The sequence below is a fragment of the Pleurodeles waltl genome, chromosome 8 (genome assembly GCF_031143425.1).
Source record: "Pleurodeles waltl isolate 20211129_DDA chromosome 8, aPleWal1.hap1.20221129, whole genome shotgun sequence".
Classification (NCBI taxonomy): domain Eukaryota; kingdom Metazoa; phylum Chordata; class Amphibia; order Caudata; family Salamandridae; genus Pleurodeles; species Pleurodeles waltl.
Genome location: NC_090447.1, coordinates 1,263,863,048 through 1,263,883,906, shown reverse-complemented (window position 1 = coordinate 1,263,883,906; position 20,859 = coordinate 1,263,863,048). Strand labels below are relative to the sequence as shown.

General features: G+C 42.0%; 1 protein-coding gene across 1 annotated transcript in view; it reads right to left on the bottom strand.

Annotated features, from left to right (window-relative positions):
• Window positions 1-19,765, bottom strand: part of UBL3 (ubiquitin like 3) — a 306,602-nt gene extending 286,837 nt beyond the window's left edge. Inside the window, exon 1 of the mRNA XM_069202196.1 lies at window positions 18,953-19,765. Within this exon, the coding sequence (XP_069058297.1) occupies window positions 18,953-18,982 (30 nt within the window). The 5' untranslated portion in view covers window positions 18,983-19,765. The remainder of the gene's footprint in view (window positions 1-18,952) is intronic.
• Between the last annotated feature and the right edge of the window lie 1,094 nt (window positions 19,766-20,859).

Sequence of the window (20,859 nt, the reverse complement as noted above, 5' to 3'; positions counted from 1 at the left end):
AACACAAGAATGGGTCTGAAAATGCAAAGAAATTGAACTCTATAACTGCCAAATATATAATAGGGTTGCCTAAGCATCTGAGTTCTTTTAGTACTCTTCGCTCTAATCAGCAACAGCTAAGTCTCCACTGTTACCCAAAGAAACAATAGCTGATACTGCTCAATGCTAACAGGGCATTCCAGTTTTCACATTAGGGATACCATTTGCTGCAGGGAAAAACATATCTTGGATGCGAATAGAAACAAAACCAAGGGGAATAGAGTTGTAAAGCACATACAGCTGATTCCCTGCAGTGCTTTTGAGGGATGGGGGTGCATTTTGTGTGTGTGCATTTTATGTGAATGCATGTGTAATCTAAAAAAGATGAAAGTAAAATCCCCCAGAAGCTATCTGTAGCAAGACCAAACAAGCACTGGCAAAGCCAATAGGTTTCAGCAATGACCAAGCTTTTGGAGATGTCAGTGTGGATGTTTTTAAGCCGTAAGTTTGTGAGGTTACGGATGTGTCACGTGTGCCTGTGTTCAAATGTGTGTGTTACTACTTTTGAGCAGGTGCCTGTGCGTTATGTGTGCATGTTTGCATTGTAATATTTGCAGTCCTTTGTGTGGCACTATGTGAAAGTTAATCAGTGCCCTGACGGCAGCTATTGTGTTGAGCTATGAATGCCGCCGGAGGAAGCTCCTCACTACCTTGTGCAGCAATGCAGATGAGCTTCTTGTAAAAGAACAGAATGCTGTCAATCACAGTGTAGTTAGCCAAAGGCTGAAGTGGGCTGACCTAGTGCTCCATGCTGTACTGGGAAAAGAAAAATGAGACAATACCAGACCAATTAACGAAGAGGGCTGGCTTAAAGCATCAGTAAGCACGTTCTATGTATAACGATTAATGGGGCAACAATGGACCCAGCAAATCAGAAGTCTATGGGCAGGCTGAGGCCCACAAAGTACATACAATAGGTCTCTTTTCATGTGTGCTGTCTAGAGCGAGACCTAAACAGCTTTCACTTTATTTTCTGTTTCAAATGACTGCTGTACACATGAGAAAACTAGGCCGCAGCTGCATCAGTGGTTGCTAACACACACCACTTTCTTGTGAGAATGGGACATGATACCACTTTTGTAAAGTGACAAGATACAAGTGTGCAGAACGTGGCGTATGACTATAAAGGACAGGGGAAATTTTGAAAATCAAGAATACCCAAATGAGGTATGGCTCAAGGATTACATAGACTGTTCATTGTTATATATTATAAGACATTTATGTAACAGAATAATTAGAAATCCAACTATTTCTTCGTACAGATTATTGATACAACTGATAAGCCCAAATTACGGAACTCTTCAATAACAAAGAAACAGAGGAAAGGTAACATGATGGCGAGCGGTTTAATGTCAGACATCTTATGAAGAGTGGCGAAAAACAAAGTCTGTATACTTCTGTAGGGGGTGGAGGGGGGAGAATGGATGTAAGAGACCACTACGGTAGCAAAAATAATGGTACCATTTTACATAGCACTTCATATCACATTTCTGCATTTTGAAGCACTATTAACTGGCGTTACTAATAACCAATTCAATTGTTGTCCTTAGCTTACTGACCTCAGACGAATGGGAAGTGTAGTGTCCTATTCCCTGGATTTTAATTTGGAAACTGTAAATCACAGTAGCACCAGCAGTGAGCCTTATTGCAGCACAATCACAAAGCATGCAATGTGCATTCAATAAAAGCGTCCTTCGTATTATCTTTGACTGCAGTTTAATACTGGTTTACCAAGGCACACCACAATAGTCTATAAAGTCAATTTCTTAGTAAAATGTATCAATCAAAGTTCCAAATACGCTTCTGTATAAAGTTGAAATTATATTAATCCAAGGCACCATGAATCCAATGAACGTCAGCCAACACGTTTCATCATCAAGACTCTCTCAAAGCATGAGTTCTCAAACAATATAATATCCCAAAAATTATGCGAGATTCCCAACAGCGAGGAAACGCAAATTGTTAGGTTGTTTTGCCAAATACTGAAGGGTAAATAACTATTCCTGGTAGACAAAGTCATGATAAACTGTAACAGGTTGGTGCCGCGTAGCAAAAGGAAGTGCATGTGCAGGTCGTGACTGCAACCTGCATATCTTCTAACGGGGCTCTAGAGAAAAAAGGTGAGTTAAATAAAAGGCAGTTTAAAGCTGTAAGACAAACCAATTGCAGCCCACCTTCTCTTTAAAAGTCTATAAATAGAACGTGCATTGTCAATGTGTGAATATCCCTTTCTGACTCACCGCGCCAAACAGAACAAACAAACCAGCGAATGGTTCATTCAAAAACAGATCTATGATGAGCCATTCATAAACAGCATGTGATGGTCCATCCACAAGATGTACACATTTATTGATGCATTATGTTATATATATATATATATATTTTTTTTTTCATATGTATTATGTAAAACAGTAGTGCTCATGAAAAGCGCTCTTAATGAAATAATAAATTAGTCCCGAAACAATGCCTTAACGTGGCCTCTGCGTATGTTTAGCTGTAACTGGTCGCTGCTCTTGGGAGGGCTAAACTCTGGAAGAGACATGAAGCATGCATGCCATGGACAAATGGGGAGAACAAATGATGGAGTGACAATGGAGCAAGCAAATTGGATGCCTAAGGGTGGGCTGAAGCCCACAAGGTACATACAACAGGTCTCTTTTCGAGACAGCGCTGTCTAGAGCCGAGATCTAAAAACTGAAAGTAGCTGCTGTTGACCGATGAAAAGAAGTGAGAATGATCATGAAGGCAAACAATGGAAAATAATAGGCGGGCTTGAAGCATTTTTTTCAGTTAACAAAAGATCTTGGAAGCAACAGCACATGTGCGAGACCTAAAAAGGAAAACGGGAACTGTCTCTTCTTTCTTTTGATTTCTTTTTTCCAAAAATGAAAAGCGTTCAGCACAAATAAGATGCTTATGGCAACGTGTCATTACAGAAATGATAGAATCTCTTCAGGTTTCAACACAGTTTTTTTACTACACATCTTAGTGGAATTTTACCATTTCAATGAAGAAAACAAGAAAAAAAAATTGCTGGCAAATTATCTACGATCAAACACAGCATTTTCTTAATCTTATTTACATGAAACTGATACCAATACCTTTTGGCAAAAAAATACCAAGTACCTTTTGCGTGTTAAATTATGCATAGCTTCTGCCTTTATACCTCGTGTCTGAAGTGCACACGAAGGAGCAAGAAGTCACCTCGGAGTTCCATGATCTTATAAAGAAACTCAGCCTTCAGTCTCGATCCTGCGTATGGTCATGGAATTCCTTAGTGACTTGCAATAGCCTTATAATGTACGGAAGGTGGAACTTTATCCCATATATTGTTCTGAATATCTAGAAGGGAGGAAACACCAAAGTTTTGAAATCCAGATGCACAGCTTGACATTGCACCTACTTTTATGGATGATAAGATGCTTTTTAATAATGGTTTCGATGTGCACCATAAATATATCTTTAGGCAAAGATGATTACTTATCAATGGGCATATCTAGGCCAATAAATCTCCATGGCAAATGCCACGTCATTCGCGCTGAACCTCATGACAAGCAGTGGAGCGTGTCACTTTCTGAGCCCTACAGCACTTGAAGGTGAAACAAAATGTAACACTTACTATTTTTTATTCATGAAGGTGCCGACCTCAAAGGATTTCACACTAAATGTGTACTCTGTGTTCCTGTTGATCTGCAAACAAATTGTCAAAAATAACGCTACAGCTGAAGGAATTCTAGAAGGTACAGCAGGACTAAAATGTGACACAGACCACAAAACGGAATGCATGTGGACCTTCACGGAAAAACATTTTAGTTAGAGCTTTATGCATGGGTCTCTTTGCTTGTGATATGCTTCAACTTACTATCATAGGTTTTAAAAGGACGAAAGGTGGAGTCACCATCACCAGTAAAGATTGGAACCAGTCCCAGTAAAGACCAGTAGCACAAACAGCTACTGTATTTGCTATGGAACAGATAAAGATGACCAAATAGAAATGGTTATGGTTAACATGAATGTTGTTTCTAATAATTAAAGGTATAGAAGTATTTTTGGGCCAAAAATCACCAAAAATGCTCTGTTGCATTTACATGTATTACTTGGGGTAATCACAACGCTCAAGGGAATAAGAATGTATACTAAGCACATGCTGATGAATTTAGCTGTAATAAAAATAAAAAGTAAAAAAAAACAAATTACAAACGAGAATATCTGTGGCACGTAAAAAAAATCTCTCCTGTTGTATGATTTTGTAACTATGTCACCCCTTTACAACTCAAGGCAGAAATAGATGGTTAGTACTGTTTTTTTTTTTTTTGCAGAACCTCAGCCAATTGTTTGCTTCAGTGACTTAACATACAACTTGGAACTGGTCAGGAGAAATAAATGGAGTAGCAAGAGGACATACCAGGATCCACAAGAATAAAATGTAAGATGATGGGGCTAAAGAGCTACCATTTAAGGGCAAAGCACAGAGAAAACAGTACCACACAGACAGGGCCACAGTCGTGAGTGCAGGATGCTGCTGGTGCAAGGGGTATAGATTGAGTCCAAAGACAATGCCAGGTGTGAATACTTGAGGGCTACAGTAGAAGGACACACAACTTAGCAGGGCCTGCTGAGCAAAGTACCTTAATCCTGGTCACAGTTGCAAGATGCATCGATTTCCCTCACACAGTGCTGGTGATGCATTGGTTCCAAAGGCAAAGTGCTGGTACTGCATTGAATCGGTTCTGAAGCTGATGCACAGGTTTCTCCACACAGTGAAGGGATGTGTCGATCTTCTTTTTTTATGAAGGGCTATGATTCCGATGCAATGTTGATACGCTGGTTCCGAAGCTGATGCGCCGGGTTTCTCAACAAAGTCACGGGATAAGCTGATAGATGAGGTGGTTCTCAATGGCAAAGTGCTGGTCCCAAATGCAATGTGCCGGTTCAACTCCGCAACAGCGGCTATGCATCAGCTCTACCTCTCGCAGTAGACAATATGTAAATTCCTGCTGGAGCAAGTATCTGGGTCCAATTCCAAAGTACAGAAGCAGGGGTAGAGACTTTGATATCCCTGAGTCTCAAGCAACAGAAGGCAAGACAAGAAGTCCTTGGAGATCACTCTGGGGTGAAAGGCAGAGACCACCTCTCCCTCAGTAAGGATCAGAGCGCAGCAGGGCAGCACAGCAGAAAAGCAGTCCCTCCAGGTCAGTAGTACAGCAGAGTGACAGTCCGTGATGCAGCACAGCAGTTCTTCTGACAGAGTCCAGTCCTAGGCCCAGCTTTGGCAAGGTCAGAGACTCAGTACTTATACCCAAATGTACCTTTGAAGTTGAGTGACTTCAAAGAAGGGTCCTTGAAGTGCACAAGTATCCTTTCTTCCTCAGCCCTAGCTCCAGACTATCAATAGGGGGTAATCAGCCCTTTGTGTGGGGACAGGCACTGCATATTCAGGTGTGTCATTCCCTCGCACCCTTCCTACCCAGGAAAAGCCATCACAATGTAGATGAATGCAGATGAGCACTCAGACAAACCTAATCTTCATGTGTTTGTGGCATTTTACAGGGAAGGCACAAAGAATAGCTGTCGCCCCCGGCCCCCCAGAAGTGTATTGGAGACAGGCTGCAGGTCGACGGAGCTGTAAGAGCAGAGAAACGTCCACTTTCTAAAAGTTACATTTCTAAAATAGTAAGGTTAAATCTGACTTTACAAGTAAAGGGGATTTATCATTACCATTCCAATTATATGAGACATGATATAGCCACTCCTTTCTAATCAGGAATTAGAGCTTAAAAGTGTACAAAGGAATTCCCAATGTTAAACTATGAGAGCCTCACAGTAGTGATAAATGAATTTAAGGGTTGTTCACTGCCAGGACATGCAAAACTTAAATGTATATGTCCTATTTTTTAACTCACACAGCACCTTGCCCTATGGGTTACATATGGTCTACCTTAGGGGTGACATATGTCTAATAAAAGGGGAGTTTAAGGCTTGGCAAGGGGTTTTAAATGTCAAGTTGGGATGGCAGTAAAACAGGACACACAGGCTCTGGGACATGTTCAAAGGGCTACTTAAGTGGGTGGCACAATCATTGCTGCAGGCCCACTAGGCAAAAACATTGGGGGGATCCTTCATAGAGGGCCATTTCCAACACAAGCATTAACAAAGGATACTGCTTGTGCGATGCAAGGTGAGGTTGGTGGTAGATGGGAGGCCAAGAAAATTCACTATGAAAGCTTGAAAGCTACAGTATCAGAATCCACCAAGAACATCATGCCACAAAGACACAGGCACTACCACAGTTGAAAGATGCTGCTGGTGGAATGCAGAGTATGGTGGACAAATGGGGAGGATGAGGACAATGCAAAAGCCGTACAGCGTGTGACAAGTAAAGAAAGAGGAGGAAGTCAAGTCACTGTGAGCTGTATCAGACAGACGAAGGTGGGAGGCAAGGATCATTCAGAAACTGCATTTAGTAAAAGTCTTGATGCCCGTGACTCCAGCAAATGATCCTAGTATAAAGGCATGGAAAACTTTTTTTTTAATTTTATTTTTTTATTCAACAACTGAAAGTACACGGTTATTAGACGATTTTCCTTTTTTCAAGGCATCCCATAACAAATGTATCCACTAGAAAGGACAGTCGTATTTTGTGAATCCTCAGTGTTACAGATTAAACAAGTGACAGCAGTGATCCATTTCAGCAGATGCCAAAGCACAGGGAGCAGGTATCACCGCTGTGGAAGTGCAGCTGTCTCTCCAGCGTGGTTAGGTACCAATTTGTAAACGAAAGAAGTAGTTAATAGGGCAGATGAACACTTAGCTGGAACACAAAATGATTTAACACCTGAAAAGAAAGTGACTAATGATGTGCAAACAACGTGAGAGATCTAAAGGAGGAATATTTCAATAAGATTAAAACAACAAATTTATCAAACAAAAATTGGAAATTGCAAGGCTTTAAACCATCTGTGGAATAACTACCTCACTGGATACCAGTAAACGACCATTTCTGGAAACATTTGCATCAAGAGTCATCTTCAGAAATTGCAATGGTGCACATCTTTTCACTTCATACTGTCAACATGTTTTTAATTGCTTCTCCCACTGGGTGGTTTATATGATGTGTTCTCCTCGGTAATGCTATTCAGTTAGATTGAGTTACTTTCCATAAAAAGGCAAAGGTTTGAGCTTTCCGAATGTGTCAGAGGTTTTTACTGTCACTGCAGCAGATGCGGCGCTCTATAGGTCATGGGAATCCTGACAGAGCTTTCTTAGCATTCCATCCTTCTGAGGTCGATAAACTGAGCACCTTTTAATTAGCTCGTAGTAACACCTGCTTTTTATCATGCTTAGAAACCGTATATACACAAATAATTATTTTATCCAAGAGGGACAGTCTACGGAGCTTTTCCGTAGCTCTCCTTCATACAGAGGTTAATCCCCGATTAGTTCTTACAAAGAAGTGAAGGACTGCAACAATCGACCGGTTTCCATGTTCCCGTGAAATGCTTGAATCGTACAAGACAAAGAGTCCACTGAAGGGAGCTCCATCCCTGCCTCATACTTGAATAACCCCTTTAAGAAGCACGAACTACTTTGCAGCACTTGTGCAGGTGAATGCAAAAGAGAAGCAGACCTCTACTAGGCACATCCAAGAAGTCCTTCTACGGAGACTGCAACCAACACGACTCAGTTATGGAATGGCGTAGATAATTCCAACAGCAGAGCGCCTAACACTTCCCAAAAAAATGAAAGAGAACGGATGAATGAGATGGAGGGAGTTCCTTCAGTAAATGACTAAGCTGCAAAAACAGGGGCTCCTGAAAGAACCCATCAGTGCCTGGAAGAGACTTTGTTCTGCTCCATGTATAATCAAGATCAAGCACATGTTTAACATCCTTCATGTAAGAAACATTAAGTGCTTGAAATATCCACACAGAACTCAACCATTCAAGAAGATTTTACATCAGTGTAACTAAATGCCTAGTAACTCTATTCAGGGAGGGATACACCAAGATGAAATGGCTCCTTCAGAGGCTTGTCCTGCTCAGTTGTTCTCCTGCCAGTGAGTCAATCTCTTATGCAGCATTCCAACTGATTGAAGCGTGCTCTTTGGCCTCGATTAGCCACAGTATTTATCCAGATCAAAGTTTAACACTTTCCTAGTTTTTTTTTTTTACTGAACATTTCAATCTTGCATCCATTTCATTTTTTTCTCAGCTTCTGTCAGGCTTTATTATCAGCGAGGTTGCATTGTTATAAGTACAGAATCAAGTTAATTCAGATGTGATTACTTCTATGATTTTTTTATCACAGAAAAGGGACAAAGAAAGAACAAGCGAGGCTACCTTTTCACTTTTTTTATGAATGCTCTCACAAAAGAAACCCTGAGAAAAAAACACTGGTAACTCAAAATAGAGTCTTCGTGCAGGTAATGATTGAAAAAAACACCTAAGAATAACGTGTAATTCATGTATTCGTAAAGAGACCAAATTCTGGAAATAACAAGCATAGGCAAAGCCAATAGGTCGTACCTACGCAACTGTGTTTTAGCCATGTTGTACACCAGCGTTGCTGTTGTTCAGCATGGCTGAAACGTTAGTGGGGTGGTGTGGGGTAGACTGGAGAGGGGTATAGTGGAATAGGTTAGACTGGAGGATAGACTGGGGTGGGTTAAGTGGGGGCAGAGTGGGGTAGAATGGAATGGGGTGATTGGGATAGATTGAAGTGGGGTTGACTGGAGTGGGGGAGTTGGGTAGATTAGCATGATAGATAGAATGGGATAGATTGGGGTGGAGAGGGGTAGACTGGAGTGGAGTAAATTGAGGTACATTAGAATGGGGTAGATTAGAGTGGACTGGAGTAGATTGGGCAATAGTGGAGCACAGTGGATTGGAGTAGGGTAGATTGACCTGGGGTAAATTGGAGTAGGGTAGACTGGAGAGGAGTGGGGTACATTGGAATGAGACGGATAGGAGTGGAGTACACTGCAGTAGATTGGAGTGGAGTGGGATAGACTGGAGTGGAGTAGGTCGGACTGGAGTTGGATAGTGTGGTGAGGGGTAGAAAGGGATGGAGTGGGCAGACTGGGTTAGGGAGCTTGGAGTGGAGTTAAGCAGATTGGGGTGGAGTAGACTGGGGCAGACTGGAGTGGGGTGGACTGGACAGGGTAGATTGGTGTGGGGTAATTTGGGGTGGATTTAGGTGAAGTGGGTTAGAATGGACTGGAGTGGGGTAGATTTGAGTGGCCTGTGTTAGTATGGGGTGATGTGGGGTGAAGTAAATTGGGAAGAGTAGGATGGAGTTGGGTGGATAGGGGCAGAGTGGATTGGGATCGATTAAGTGAACTGAAGTGGGTATATTGGAGTGGGGTAGATTGGAGTAGAGTAGGGTGAGTGAAGTCGAGATAGGAGTGGAGTGAGATAGGTTAGGGAAAAGGGGGTTTGTGGGGCAGATTAAGGTGGAGTATACTGGGTGGATTAGAGTAGGGTAGAATGGAATGGAGTGGGGTTGGTTCGAATGGGGTACAGTGAGGAGATTGGGGTGGGGTAGATTGGAGTGGGATAGACTATAATGGTGTAGAGTGGAGTAGGGTAAAGTGGAATGGTGTAGTTCTGGGTAGAATGGAGTGAGACATATTAGGGTATATTAGAGCAGAGTGGGGTAAACTAGGGAACTGTGGAGTGCAGTGGACTGAGAGATTGAAACGAGGTACTTTGGAGTGGGGTATACTGGAGTGGTGAGGAGACAAGTGGGGTAGATTGAAGTGGCCAAGACTACAGTGGAGAAGGGTAGACTGGAGTGGGGTAGATTAGGGTAGGGTAAACTGGGTGGATTAAGGTGGGGCAGATTGAAGTGAAGTAGATTGGGGTAGACTGGAGTGGGGTAGATTGGAGTGGAGTGGACTGGATGGGATAGACTGGAGTTGGGTAGTATGGGGTGGACTGGGGTAGAGTGAGTTAGATTGGACTGGAGTTGGGTAGATTTGGGTGGCACGTGGTAGACTAAAGTGAAGTGTGTTAGAGTAGAATGGTGTAGAGTAGATTGGGGTGGAGTGATGCAGACTGGGTGGACTTGAATGGGTGGATTGAAGCATGGTAGATTGGGTACAATGGAAAGGGGTAGATTGGGTGGACTGGAGTGGGTAGACTGGAGTGGGGTAGATTGGGGTGGGAAGATGCACATGGGGGAAGAGAACAACATGGGAGCAAATAGGGAAGTACACGGGCGAGAGCAACATGGAGCATAGGGGAGAGAAACAAATAAAGGAGACTGCTGGAAAACTAATGCACCCTCATGGCGTGGTTAAGAAAAAAGAAAAAGATTTTCCTAGATAGTGAGCAGTGGAAGGACACAAGTAAAGAGGCTATGCTCCATGGGAGACAAGACGGACAAGGCAAGCCATCAAATAAGCAAGCAAATGAGTGCCAAAAAGCCAACCAATGGTAAGCAATGGGCCCAGTTGACGTTCTTGGTGAGCGAATAGGCATGTTGCAACCAGACAGCTTGTGCTGCCTGGTAGGCTCTACCTATAAGACATTAGGATACCTAACAGATCTGACTTTGGCTGCCAACCTATTGGCCTTGCCAGTGCTCATTTTGTTTGTTTAGAAGAACTTTATCACTAAAACCTTTTAAAAGTGGATGCTTGTTCGGGGGTTTACAAAACCATTGACGGATGTCTGCCTACTTGTGTCTTTGCACATGCAACCAACCAACTTTCAAAGATGGGCATGCATGCTTGCATGTGTGTACATGTGCACACCGCCGACTTTGAATAGCTTCAAAATCTATTTAAAAGGTGATCACGCATGCCTGTGCACATGCTTTAAATTTCATTCAAAGATGGTCACAGTTTGCCGTCCCCACACAGGGTAATATGTGCCCTGGTCTAGGAAGCATGTTAAAAAAGTGGAAACAAAGCAAATGAGAAATAAACAAGAATATAGGTAATGGAGAGGGTCACTGAGAAGGACTGGGGAAAGCACACAGACAACGGAAAGTGGGCAGGAGGCTCAAGGGTACGCAAACAGACCACAGAGGATGGGAGGGAGGGGCTGAGGGAAGAACACAGACAACAAAGGGTGGGTGGGAAGGCTAGGGCAATACCCGAATAAAGGAGGGTGGGCGGGAGGGGAATATAGGATAAATAAGGAACGGCAAGAAGTACACAAAGGAGATATCTGGAAAACACATGCTCTCTTGTAGAGTGCTTAAACAAAAAGGTAGCAACTGAACAAGAGAAGGACACACTAATGTGCCCATGCTACGGGGGTGGGACAAGCACAAGAAGAGGAATGAAAACCTAAGGAGGCTGATGAATAAGAAACAAGCAAATGTGAGTGAGAATGAAGCCAATCAATGGTTAAGTAACGGGTAGCCTCCAAGCCCATGGTGTGGTAACAAAAAGTTCTGGCGAGACCTAAAAATGCGAATAACACCACAACAGACCAATTGATGAGAAGGGCTGACTGAGAGCTCCTATAAGTAACTATGTATGTGAGAGAGCGTAGATTTATATAACCTATATTAGATTAAAAGATCTATATTAATGTGTGACGATGTTGCATAGAAAGACGACAATAATAGTAACTTTGCCTAAACATACATTTGAATTATGACCATAGTGTGTGTGGCAAACAATGTATACGCAAACTGATAATGCTATGATTATTCGAGTTATATTAACGATTACAATATTGCATTTATATTAAAAAACCTTATAGGCCTTAAGTTAGCGTGAGCTGCAGTTTAGCTGACTGGCTCTCATATTAAAGGCATTTTCTTTCTGTTTTTCAGTGTGCTGACTCGCAAAGGGCCATGACCCTGCAAATGTTCTTTTCTTCCAACTTGGTAGATGCATGTATCTTTTGTGATTCCGTTCCCATCCGCATGCTTGCTGCTTTAGTATAAATTTTATGTAGTAAATTGAAACAAATGTAGATTAATGTAATGTACAAGAGCGTTTAAACCATGGACAAAGGAACTCATGACCCGAGAAGACGTGCCAAACCGTGAAGTAACTGCCGGATGTGCCCCTTTCGAAGACGTCAATTATGAAGACCAATCAAAGTGTTATGAATTATCGTGGGGTGACAATTGGGATTACTTAATGTATAATTTGATAGGTTAAAGATAGTGGGGTATAACAAATGTCCAATAGAATTTTGGGGGAAGGTATTACGAAAAGGGGATAAAAACCCATGTCACAGAAGGGTCGAGTGAACTAGGTAGGGAATGGGAATCTTATTGATTTATCCAGAAACTCTGTCACTCTGCTTGGTGACTTTGAGACTTATTAAAACCATCTTTGCCCATTGGCTGCCCTATACACTTCTCCTCCTTATGAGGGATGTGTCCCCTGTCCTTTAGACAAAGTTCAGACTGATGGTGTTTGGCTGATGTCTTGAAGACGAAGACTGATCCTGTGCGCTGACTCAATCCTTGGAGGGTAATTATGACAATGCATTTTGTAAATTGTCTGTTTGCTTTTCCTTTCTAGGTACCAACTGCTCGTTTTGTTAGAGACCACAGCTAGATGTTTTCCAAATTGGTGTTCTAAATTGTTTTGCATGAAGCCCAACATGCTGATGCTAATCTGTGGTTAGGGTAGGAGTTAACCTTGACTGACGCAAATAGACAACGACTGACATTACGCTATGCTGAACTGAGACGTATATGATATTTGTTGTATTCTAATCCATGTTCACGCCGTGCTATGTTTTTATGTTTGTGATTCTTGCATTAATGAAATCTTATCACAGTTGCCATATCGTGACTATCTTTTTGTGTTTCTTGGTATTGACGTTAACTCTTCTGCTCTTAGATTGTAATCAATAGGGAATAAAATTCATAAAATTCTATCAAAGGTGTGGTTATTCATGACTGAAAGGTCATGGTTGCGCCGACAATTTGATTAATGTCTTTATCCAAAGTAAAGTGCATTTTGGTGGTAAATATTGATGACATTATTGATATATTGCTTGACATATTGATCAGTTATCTCGTCCTACGGTGTCTCTCCACTGGGTCACAAGATTCATTGGCCTAAAACGAGTCCTAATGTGTAATAAATTAACATAGAAGGACGCGTTAAAATATGTATACAATGATCACAATCAAAAGGTCTCAGCTCATGTCAGACCCCTAAATGTCCACAGGCCAGTTACCAATGATGAAACCGTGCAAACACATTTTCTAAGGTAAACATCCAGTTTAAAGATTTACTTTAGAGATAAGCAGCAAAAAAAATTCAAACCTAAACATGAATCAACCTTGCTCAGAATTACTTTAAATGCCTTGAGCGCCGCCTGATCCGAGCAAAAGCAAAGAAAGCCATAGAGGCGGAATAAAAAGAAAACAACAGAGGTGACAAGTTGAAAGCGTGAACACTCTCGGCATTTGAACTGTGAATAGTGCATTACGTTAGGAAACAAAATAAAGACTTGCTCTTACACTTCTTACTGCCTCATATTTTGGAAAGAAACTCGAACTACCTGCCAAATTATACCTAAAAATGTTCTACTTTTGTCATCACATTTGAATGCACATCATTGGTAGAAATTCCAGATGACCAATTACAAATTGCCTTCACTGGATAAAGTTTCTGGCATAATTGCATCGCCTGAACCCACTGTGGAGAAAACTTCAGCTGAATATTGGTATTGGCAGCAGATGTTTCATTGTATTGGTTGCACTTGGACTCTTTGGGCGGCAGCAGATCTGCAGTGATCAGGAAAGTGCATTACTGCTCTTCTTAACCCTGTAGGCTTTCGGTGGGCGGAAAAACACAACCCTGTAGCCAATATATCCATTTATAAATTTAAATATTGAAGTATCAAGAGTTTTCTCTTCAGGAAAATGGGAACTTGGGATTTATTTAATAAATGGTGTGCTGCTTATGTGTAGTTCCAGTGATTTCTTTAGGACTTAGGCTAATAGTGCTGTACTTCAGAAAAATATGTTTCTGTAAAAATATTCAACGCAAGCTCAGAAAAGAATAGGCCTCTTTGGTCTACAAATGCGCTAGGAGCAGGAAGTAAAAAATAAATCTATTACTGTTCTTGCCATGTAACAAGCATTTGTATTTTCCTGGAATATCTTCCTGTTAAGGACATTTATTCTCAGTTGAAGATACGTCTATGATTAAGATGTTCAGATACATCGCTTAGAAATCAGACGATTCAGTTGTCTGCAAAAATATTTCAAATTCCCCCTCCCACCAAAAATAAAAAGATGTTTTTTCCAACCAATGTCACCCTATGTGAAGAAACTGAAAAAAATATTTCACATTCTTGTCGTTGGTATTCCATTTCAAAGAAGTACTCTGATAAGAAGAGCTAGAGGGCAGGTAGGTACAGCAACAAGTCACAAGTAAGGGGACCACACTAGTGATAAATGTCCGTCTGTAGACAGAAACTCCAACAGTCAGGAAGAGAACACTCACTAATGACATCAAACCTTCCACATGATTCCAGCCATTCAACATAAGTCAAGAAGAGCAGACGCTTTGGGCAAGAACAGAACAAAGGATACCACAGTCAGGTGCACTTCCCTCGACATGTCAACGCTGTAGGCTCTTCTGATACCTTAAGCACTGAACTGACCCCTGAGACAGAAAAGTGTTCGTGAATGAATGGCAGGGAACGATGATGATGGTTACAGAAGGAGGAAAGCAATGGCCTTTCAGTGCGTTGTCTCAAAGAATGCTGTGGTTATCTGTGTTCACATTTAGTTCTAAATGTTCGCAACTTTAAAACAGACATATTTCTGTCATTCCAGTGAAAATAAATTAGGAGAAATAACAAACGTGGAATCACAATATGCTATTACAGTGGAAAAGTCAAAATCCAATTTTTGCAACTGTAGAGCTTCATCTGGATTATGAAGAAACATGTTGGTATACGCCTCATTTACTACTTTAGATCCCATGGTCCCATAACTTAGCAAGGAAAATAACTGTGCCCACATTTAATTAGACTGTGCTCTGAATTTATACTACAACGTATATATATTAAAACCAACATTGCATAAACCACCTATGGAGGTCCATATAAATTAATATGGAAGGGAACCTTTGAATCATGCCCCTGTGTCACGGGGAACAATAATAATAAATGGCATGCATTAGATAAAAATATAAGCAAACAATTCAGCAAACACACTGAGGGGACAGCTACAATATGTACTCTACCCCAAAACATGAATCTGTCTTTAGAAAGCTAAACAAAACTGGCCTGGGCTAAACGAAGAATAAGATCTTATGGCGGTGTCAAAGAACAGTCATCTACTGATGTCAACTTTTATAGCAAAATTCTTGTCCATGGGGATATTTCTTTGAAACGGGAAAAGCCTTGCTCTGAACTGCAGCTGTAATTTTGTTTCACGTGCTATATCTATTTCTATCAGGCAGACTTCTTTAATAGTGTAATTTCTCAGTGATGGCTAAGCACAACATACGTAAACGCTTGCAATCTATGCAAAGGTGTTAGAGACCCAAACAACACATAGAGGATTAAAGCACAGCCCACCGCCCCGGCCCGCCGTACATTCAAACGATATTGCAAGTAATTGTAATTACAACTTCAAGTCACCAAGAAGTTCCACGACCATGTAGAGGAACAAGGCTGAAGACCGAGTTCCTTCATAAGATCACGGAACTCTGTGGTGACTTAAAATATCCTTACAATGTGCAGCAAGTACTCTATTCATTATAATATGTGCACATACACATCAGCCTTCTCACAAACCACTTACATCCTTGGTGTATTACTCTTTCATATCCATTACAGACAAGAAGAATAAAATCAGAAGATGTACTGTGATATTGAACAAACAAAAAGCAGTTAGTATTTTTTGAAAAAGAGATGATATTAGAGTAAGTTTAACGAAAGTCTGGTTAAAAAAATACCGTGACTCATTGGGTAGATACATCGTTTGTACAATGACCTACAGCGTGGAAAAAAATAAACATGTCGCTATAAATATCTCTTTTCTGCTGATCACTATTTCGTTTTTGAAAAATAGAAGAGGGAAAGGCCAGTTCCTGTTTCCCTTCTTTAAACTGCAGCTGTATTGATGCTCCCTGACCTGTTGTCTTTCACCCTTGCTACTGGCTCTGGTAGCAGACATTGTGAGATCAGAACTCAACTGCAATGTCATGTTTTTATTAGCGGCGTCTAGAAGCACTGCAAGTCGCCTGTACATCACATAAGGAAATTAGAGATGGTATTTTCTAAGCTCGTATCAGTGGTGCATCTGCGAACAGGTCAACTAAAGTTCAGTAAAAGCCCTCGGTAACAAGGCCACTTATAAGACTGCAGTTGGACGTTTTCAGAGTTAATATATCCATTGACAGACTAGTGAACAACTTTCGGTGACCGCATCCATCCATCGTGGTAACCACTACTGTCTTGTAGCACATTCATTCATCAATCATTTACTGCTGGCAAGGGGTTGGATGAAGTGGCACTACTAACTCTGTACTGAAATTAAATGTATGTCACTGCTACATGGACAAAGCATGGAAGTGAAGAACGGTGGAATCTCAGAATTCAAATACATTCAACTCGGGCATGGTACGCTATAATACCCGGCCATCACCCTACCCACGGCACTGGCACCAAAGACCACCAGAGGCAATCTGCCCCCCTTCCATCATCCAAACTCGCTGTACAATAAGCATGTCTAGCAAAAAAGAAGATGAATAGGGAACTGGCAACTTCATCCAGTCTCTGTCCTCATCATGCAGAAGAACTGCGAAATCCGTCTAGTCTCAGACATCAAAACCATAAATGCACAAATCAATGAATCAGAAACAGCTTAGTCGACAGGAAACCTTAACAGACCACAATAGCCACAGAGCAAGGCAAGCCGAATAAGACTTCCGCCTGTGTGAAAGCCTCAGGGTAAAGTCACTTTGACTTCTGAAAGCGATGCAAGGCTATGCCAATCATAGATTGGGTGCTATACAAACACATGACATCTGGGGGACAAACTGGCATGGCATGTTTTGCATCGCTTTGTTAAAACGTTCACAGATTTTACTAGGACGCATCACCTACTTGTGTAAGTGAGGCTCACACAGAAACTCACCGTATGTATTAGAGGTCTCCGGGGGAAACATCTGTGCACGGCGTCACTTCTCAAAACAGTGTGTGTAAATCCTTACATTGCGGATGTGGAACTATACTTAAAGGAGGAAACCAACTACGAAAAAACAACTCTAGTTGGTCTAAGCAAATCGGTGAACACACAATATAAACCTTGAAATAAAGAACAGGAAAGGAGCTCCGTTGTCGACACAAAAAACATATGGAAGTCGAAGAAACATGTAAACATTAGTTTCTGCTTCCAATATTCGTGCAGCTTACTTTAGCCATACAAAAAGGTTGCTTTGGTGCAGCGATGGCGTTTAAACTGTTGGTCTTGGACACCTCAAGCTCGAGTAGGAATGCTCTTAAAACACCTTGGATTAACAGCAAAGATCAACGAAGCTACTCCCTAATAATTTGACAACCAGGAGGAACACCACTGATAGAAATCCAGAGTGTTGCAATGCTTGTTTTATGATAATAAGGGCGATTCGTGACTGAGGCAATATAATACTTTTGCACAATCACCCCTACTCAATAAAACAAGTACTTGGCCTAAAACTATGAAATACGATAATAACCATAAAATAAACACTAAAACGTGGAATATGTGCAAGATATTACATTATCCAGACTGAGTAGGATGCAATTAATCCCTTCAGATTGAGCTAAACTGCCTTCAACTGAAAGAGGAAGAACGAGCCCACGATATTCCTACAGGAGGCTGCTAGAAATTGTGGCTCCCATGTTGTGCTCATCCTCGAAATACTGACAGCATTGGGCCCAATATGTTATAGCAGTGATTAGCAATACGACATGAATTCGTCTCAGAACCTCAGCGAGAGGATAAAATGATGAGCAGTCCATGAGACGTCCTCTCACCCTCTTTCTAGCGCTGGTTGCCCCCCTGGACTTGGTAAAGTATGCTCGCTTTCTCAGTGCGGAACTTCTTTTCGTTTTAGATAGAGCAGGTACCGCTGTTGGTTTGGGAAACGTGAAACGATTTAGGAAGAAAACACTGTGAGTGGCATATGATGGAAATTTACTGCGGCAATGTGTCTTTCGGCGACAAACAATCGGGCGAGACGACGAGCTAAAATCGTTAAAACAAAGTACAAATGTACACACACACGTCTATAACAAGGCTCACGTGAACATACGAGGATCAGCGCCAACTGTCAACTGCACAGGCAGAGCCCAGGCTGGCATTTTTCTGGATCAAAACGGCAAACGCTGCTAGAAAACCTTAACTGGCTAATACCCGAGTTCAACTGAAATAAGAACCCCTTCTGCAACGCAATATTTTTTCGATCGCTAGAGTGCTTAGAAAGAAGGAGAGAAGAACCACAAAGAGCGCATGAACATAATCACTGTGTGGCAAGGCCCACCCAAGTACCCTTGATAATGCCAATTTACTTCAAAAAGAAAGCATCATTTGACGAGTGGTTAATGCCTAAGCACTCTGAAAAAACAGAATGAACCGACAACACTAACGCTAGCAAATGGAGATAAAAAACAGACTTTATCCACGTCCAGGTGTGAAAATACATATATGCTAACTGGTATAAAATCGGGCACAGTATAACCAGCACTAGCACAAATCTTTACGGGCAACTAGAAATGTGGCATAGCTAATTAATGCGTATTTCAATAGAAAACAAATATTAGTGAATTCCGAGCAAAGATTGTCTGCAAACTTTGTCACAGAGGAACATCGACGACTTAGATCAAAGAAATACCATCCAACCCTGCCCCCTCCCTTCCGGCTGAAGTAGAAGACAGCAGTGCTAAAGGAATATGTGATGGTGTGAGGTCAATGTTATTCTTACCGTGTCTGGGGGGACAGAGGCGTTGGACATCTTGATGGCGAGATCCTAGTTAAAAGCTTCAGCTACAAGATGACCAGGCGAGTTTCAAAAAAACAAAACGCTTCTTTGTTTTTCCTCTTTTATGTGTTTCAGATGTACAATCCGTGTGAGTGAGGTGATCTTCAGGGGGGGCAGCTGATCGGATCTTTTTGTCAGCAGCGCTTATACCAGGTAGCACTGGGCATAAAATGCTTCCTTCTTGCCAGTCCCCTGGAAGGGAAGCTCTGTGTTTTTTTAATTACTGTTTTGGTAATGACTTGCCTCACGATGAACTCCAACGAGATGAGCACCACAAAACACCAAATAATGCCCCTTTGACCCCCAAGTGGACTTCTACAGTCAGTCTTCAAAAGTTGCACTGAGGTGCCGGCGTATTTTCTGCAAACAAGGTGAAAATAAACACTGGCCCAGACGGGGGAGGGGTGAACTAACCCTCTGGGGGTGGAGGAGAGCAGCTTCCTGTGGGATCACTGGCAGTGGATATGCAGGGCAGAGGGGGGCAGGGCTGGAGCTGCAGTCCTCGGTGCCAGCGGCAAAGAGCAGTCCACTTTCCTCCTGCTCCGCCGCCCCGGCGATCCCTCCTGGTCTACGGTACCTCCGAGCAGCTTCAGCCCCGGCTCTCGCCCCTCCGCCCGGCCCCGCTTCACTCGGACGGTGCTCTGAAGCTGAACCTCCCTTCGCTTCCTGCTGTCATTCCGAGATTCTAAGAAACATGGCCGCAGAGGCAGGGAGGGGACGGGAGACGAGCAGCGCAAGCGGAGGCCGCCCAGTCAGAGAGACGTCAGCCGAGGTGCCCACCCCCGGCTGCAGCTCTTCACGGGGAATGTAGTTTCAGGACTAGTTTCTCTCAAAACCAGCTGTTCGCGTGAACATAAAGGTGTTATTCTATAATAATTAAAAAACATAGCGAAAGGACGGCACCTCCCTAGCCTACGAAAGCTTTAAGAATGTCGCCATCTTGGAACAGAGGCAGTATCCTTACTAGGCTGCCGCAATCTCTTTAAACTCAAAGACAAAATCAAGAGAGTTTTATGAAAGCTGTCCGTAAGTACACATTGGAATTATTAGGGAAGTTTAATTAAAAAGTTTAGGTTGTTCGTTTGTTGGGTGGAAAATATATAATACCATCAACTGCTGCCTAATTGTACTACATTGGGTTTATATGGCTTTTCTGTTATGTTCTTAACTTGTGTTTTATTTTGGCCACATTGCTCGCCAGTAATCATAATTACTCTCGCTCTTTCTCGTCTTCTTACCAGTCATCAATATGAGGTTTGACTGACCGCAGGACTGGAAACAAAACAGGAATGTTTATCGCCACCCTACCCACCCTCAACTGGGTGCTATAATAGATTAGCAGTCTCCCAGCTTCCTGAAATACCAAGCCAAGTCAAAGATCACGTCCAAGGAGGGTGGTCGGTAATGTGATGACTGGGACAAGGATCAGTAGGGCCTAAAGTAATGATAATCACTGCTAAGTAACCCGGGCCATTATCTCTATTGCTACCTCCTGGTTCCAGTCATCATGTATGAGGTACAGTCAAGCCAATATGGTCTTTGACATTATTATTTTGAAATACCATGTAATCATACATCTATAGCAAACTATCATTTCAATAAACGGAAAGTAATATAAAGCAACACCTCATGATTTAATGCAAATGTGTTGCAATTATGTTTGTTTTTTTGACTGACCCCAAAACTCCTACACCAAAATCTTTCTTTTCAAGAAGCACGTTTTGCAATCAATAGTGTTTAACAAAATTGTGTTAAAAAGCCCAAGTTCCACCTCTACAAAGTTATTGAAGTGGCACGCACACCCTGCAACTCTGGCCATGAGTCCGCTACCCCTCTGATACAGCGACCAT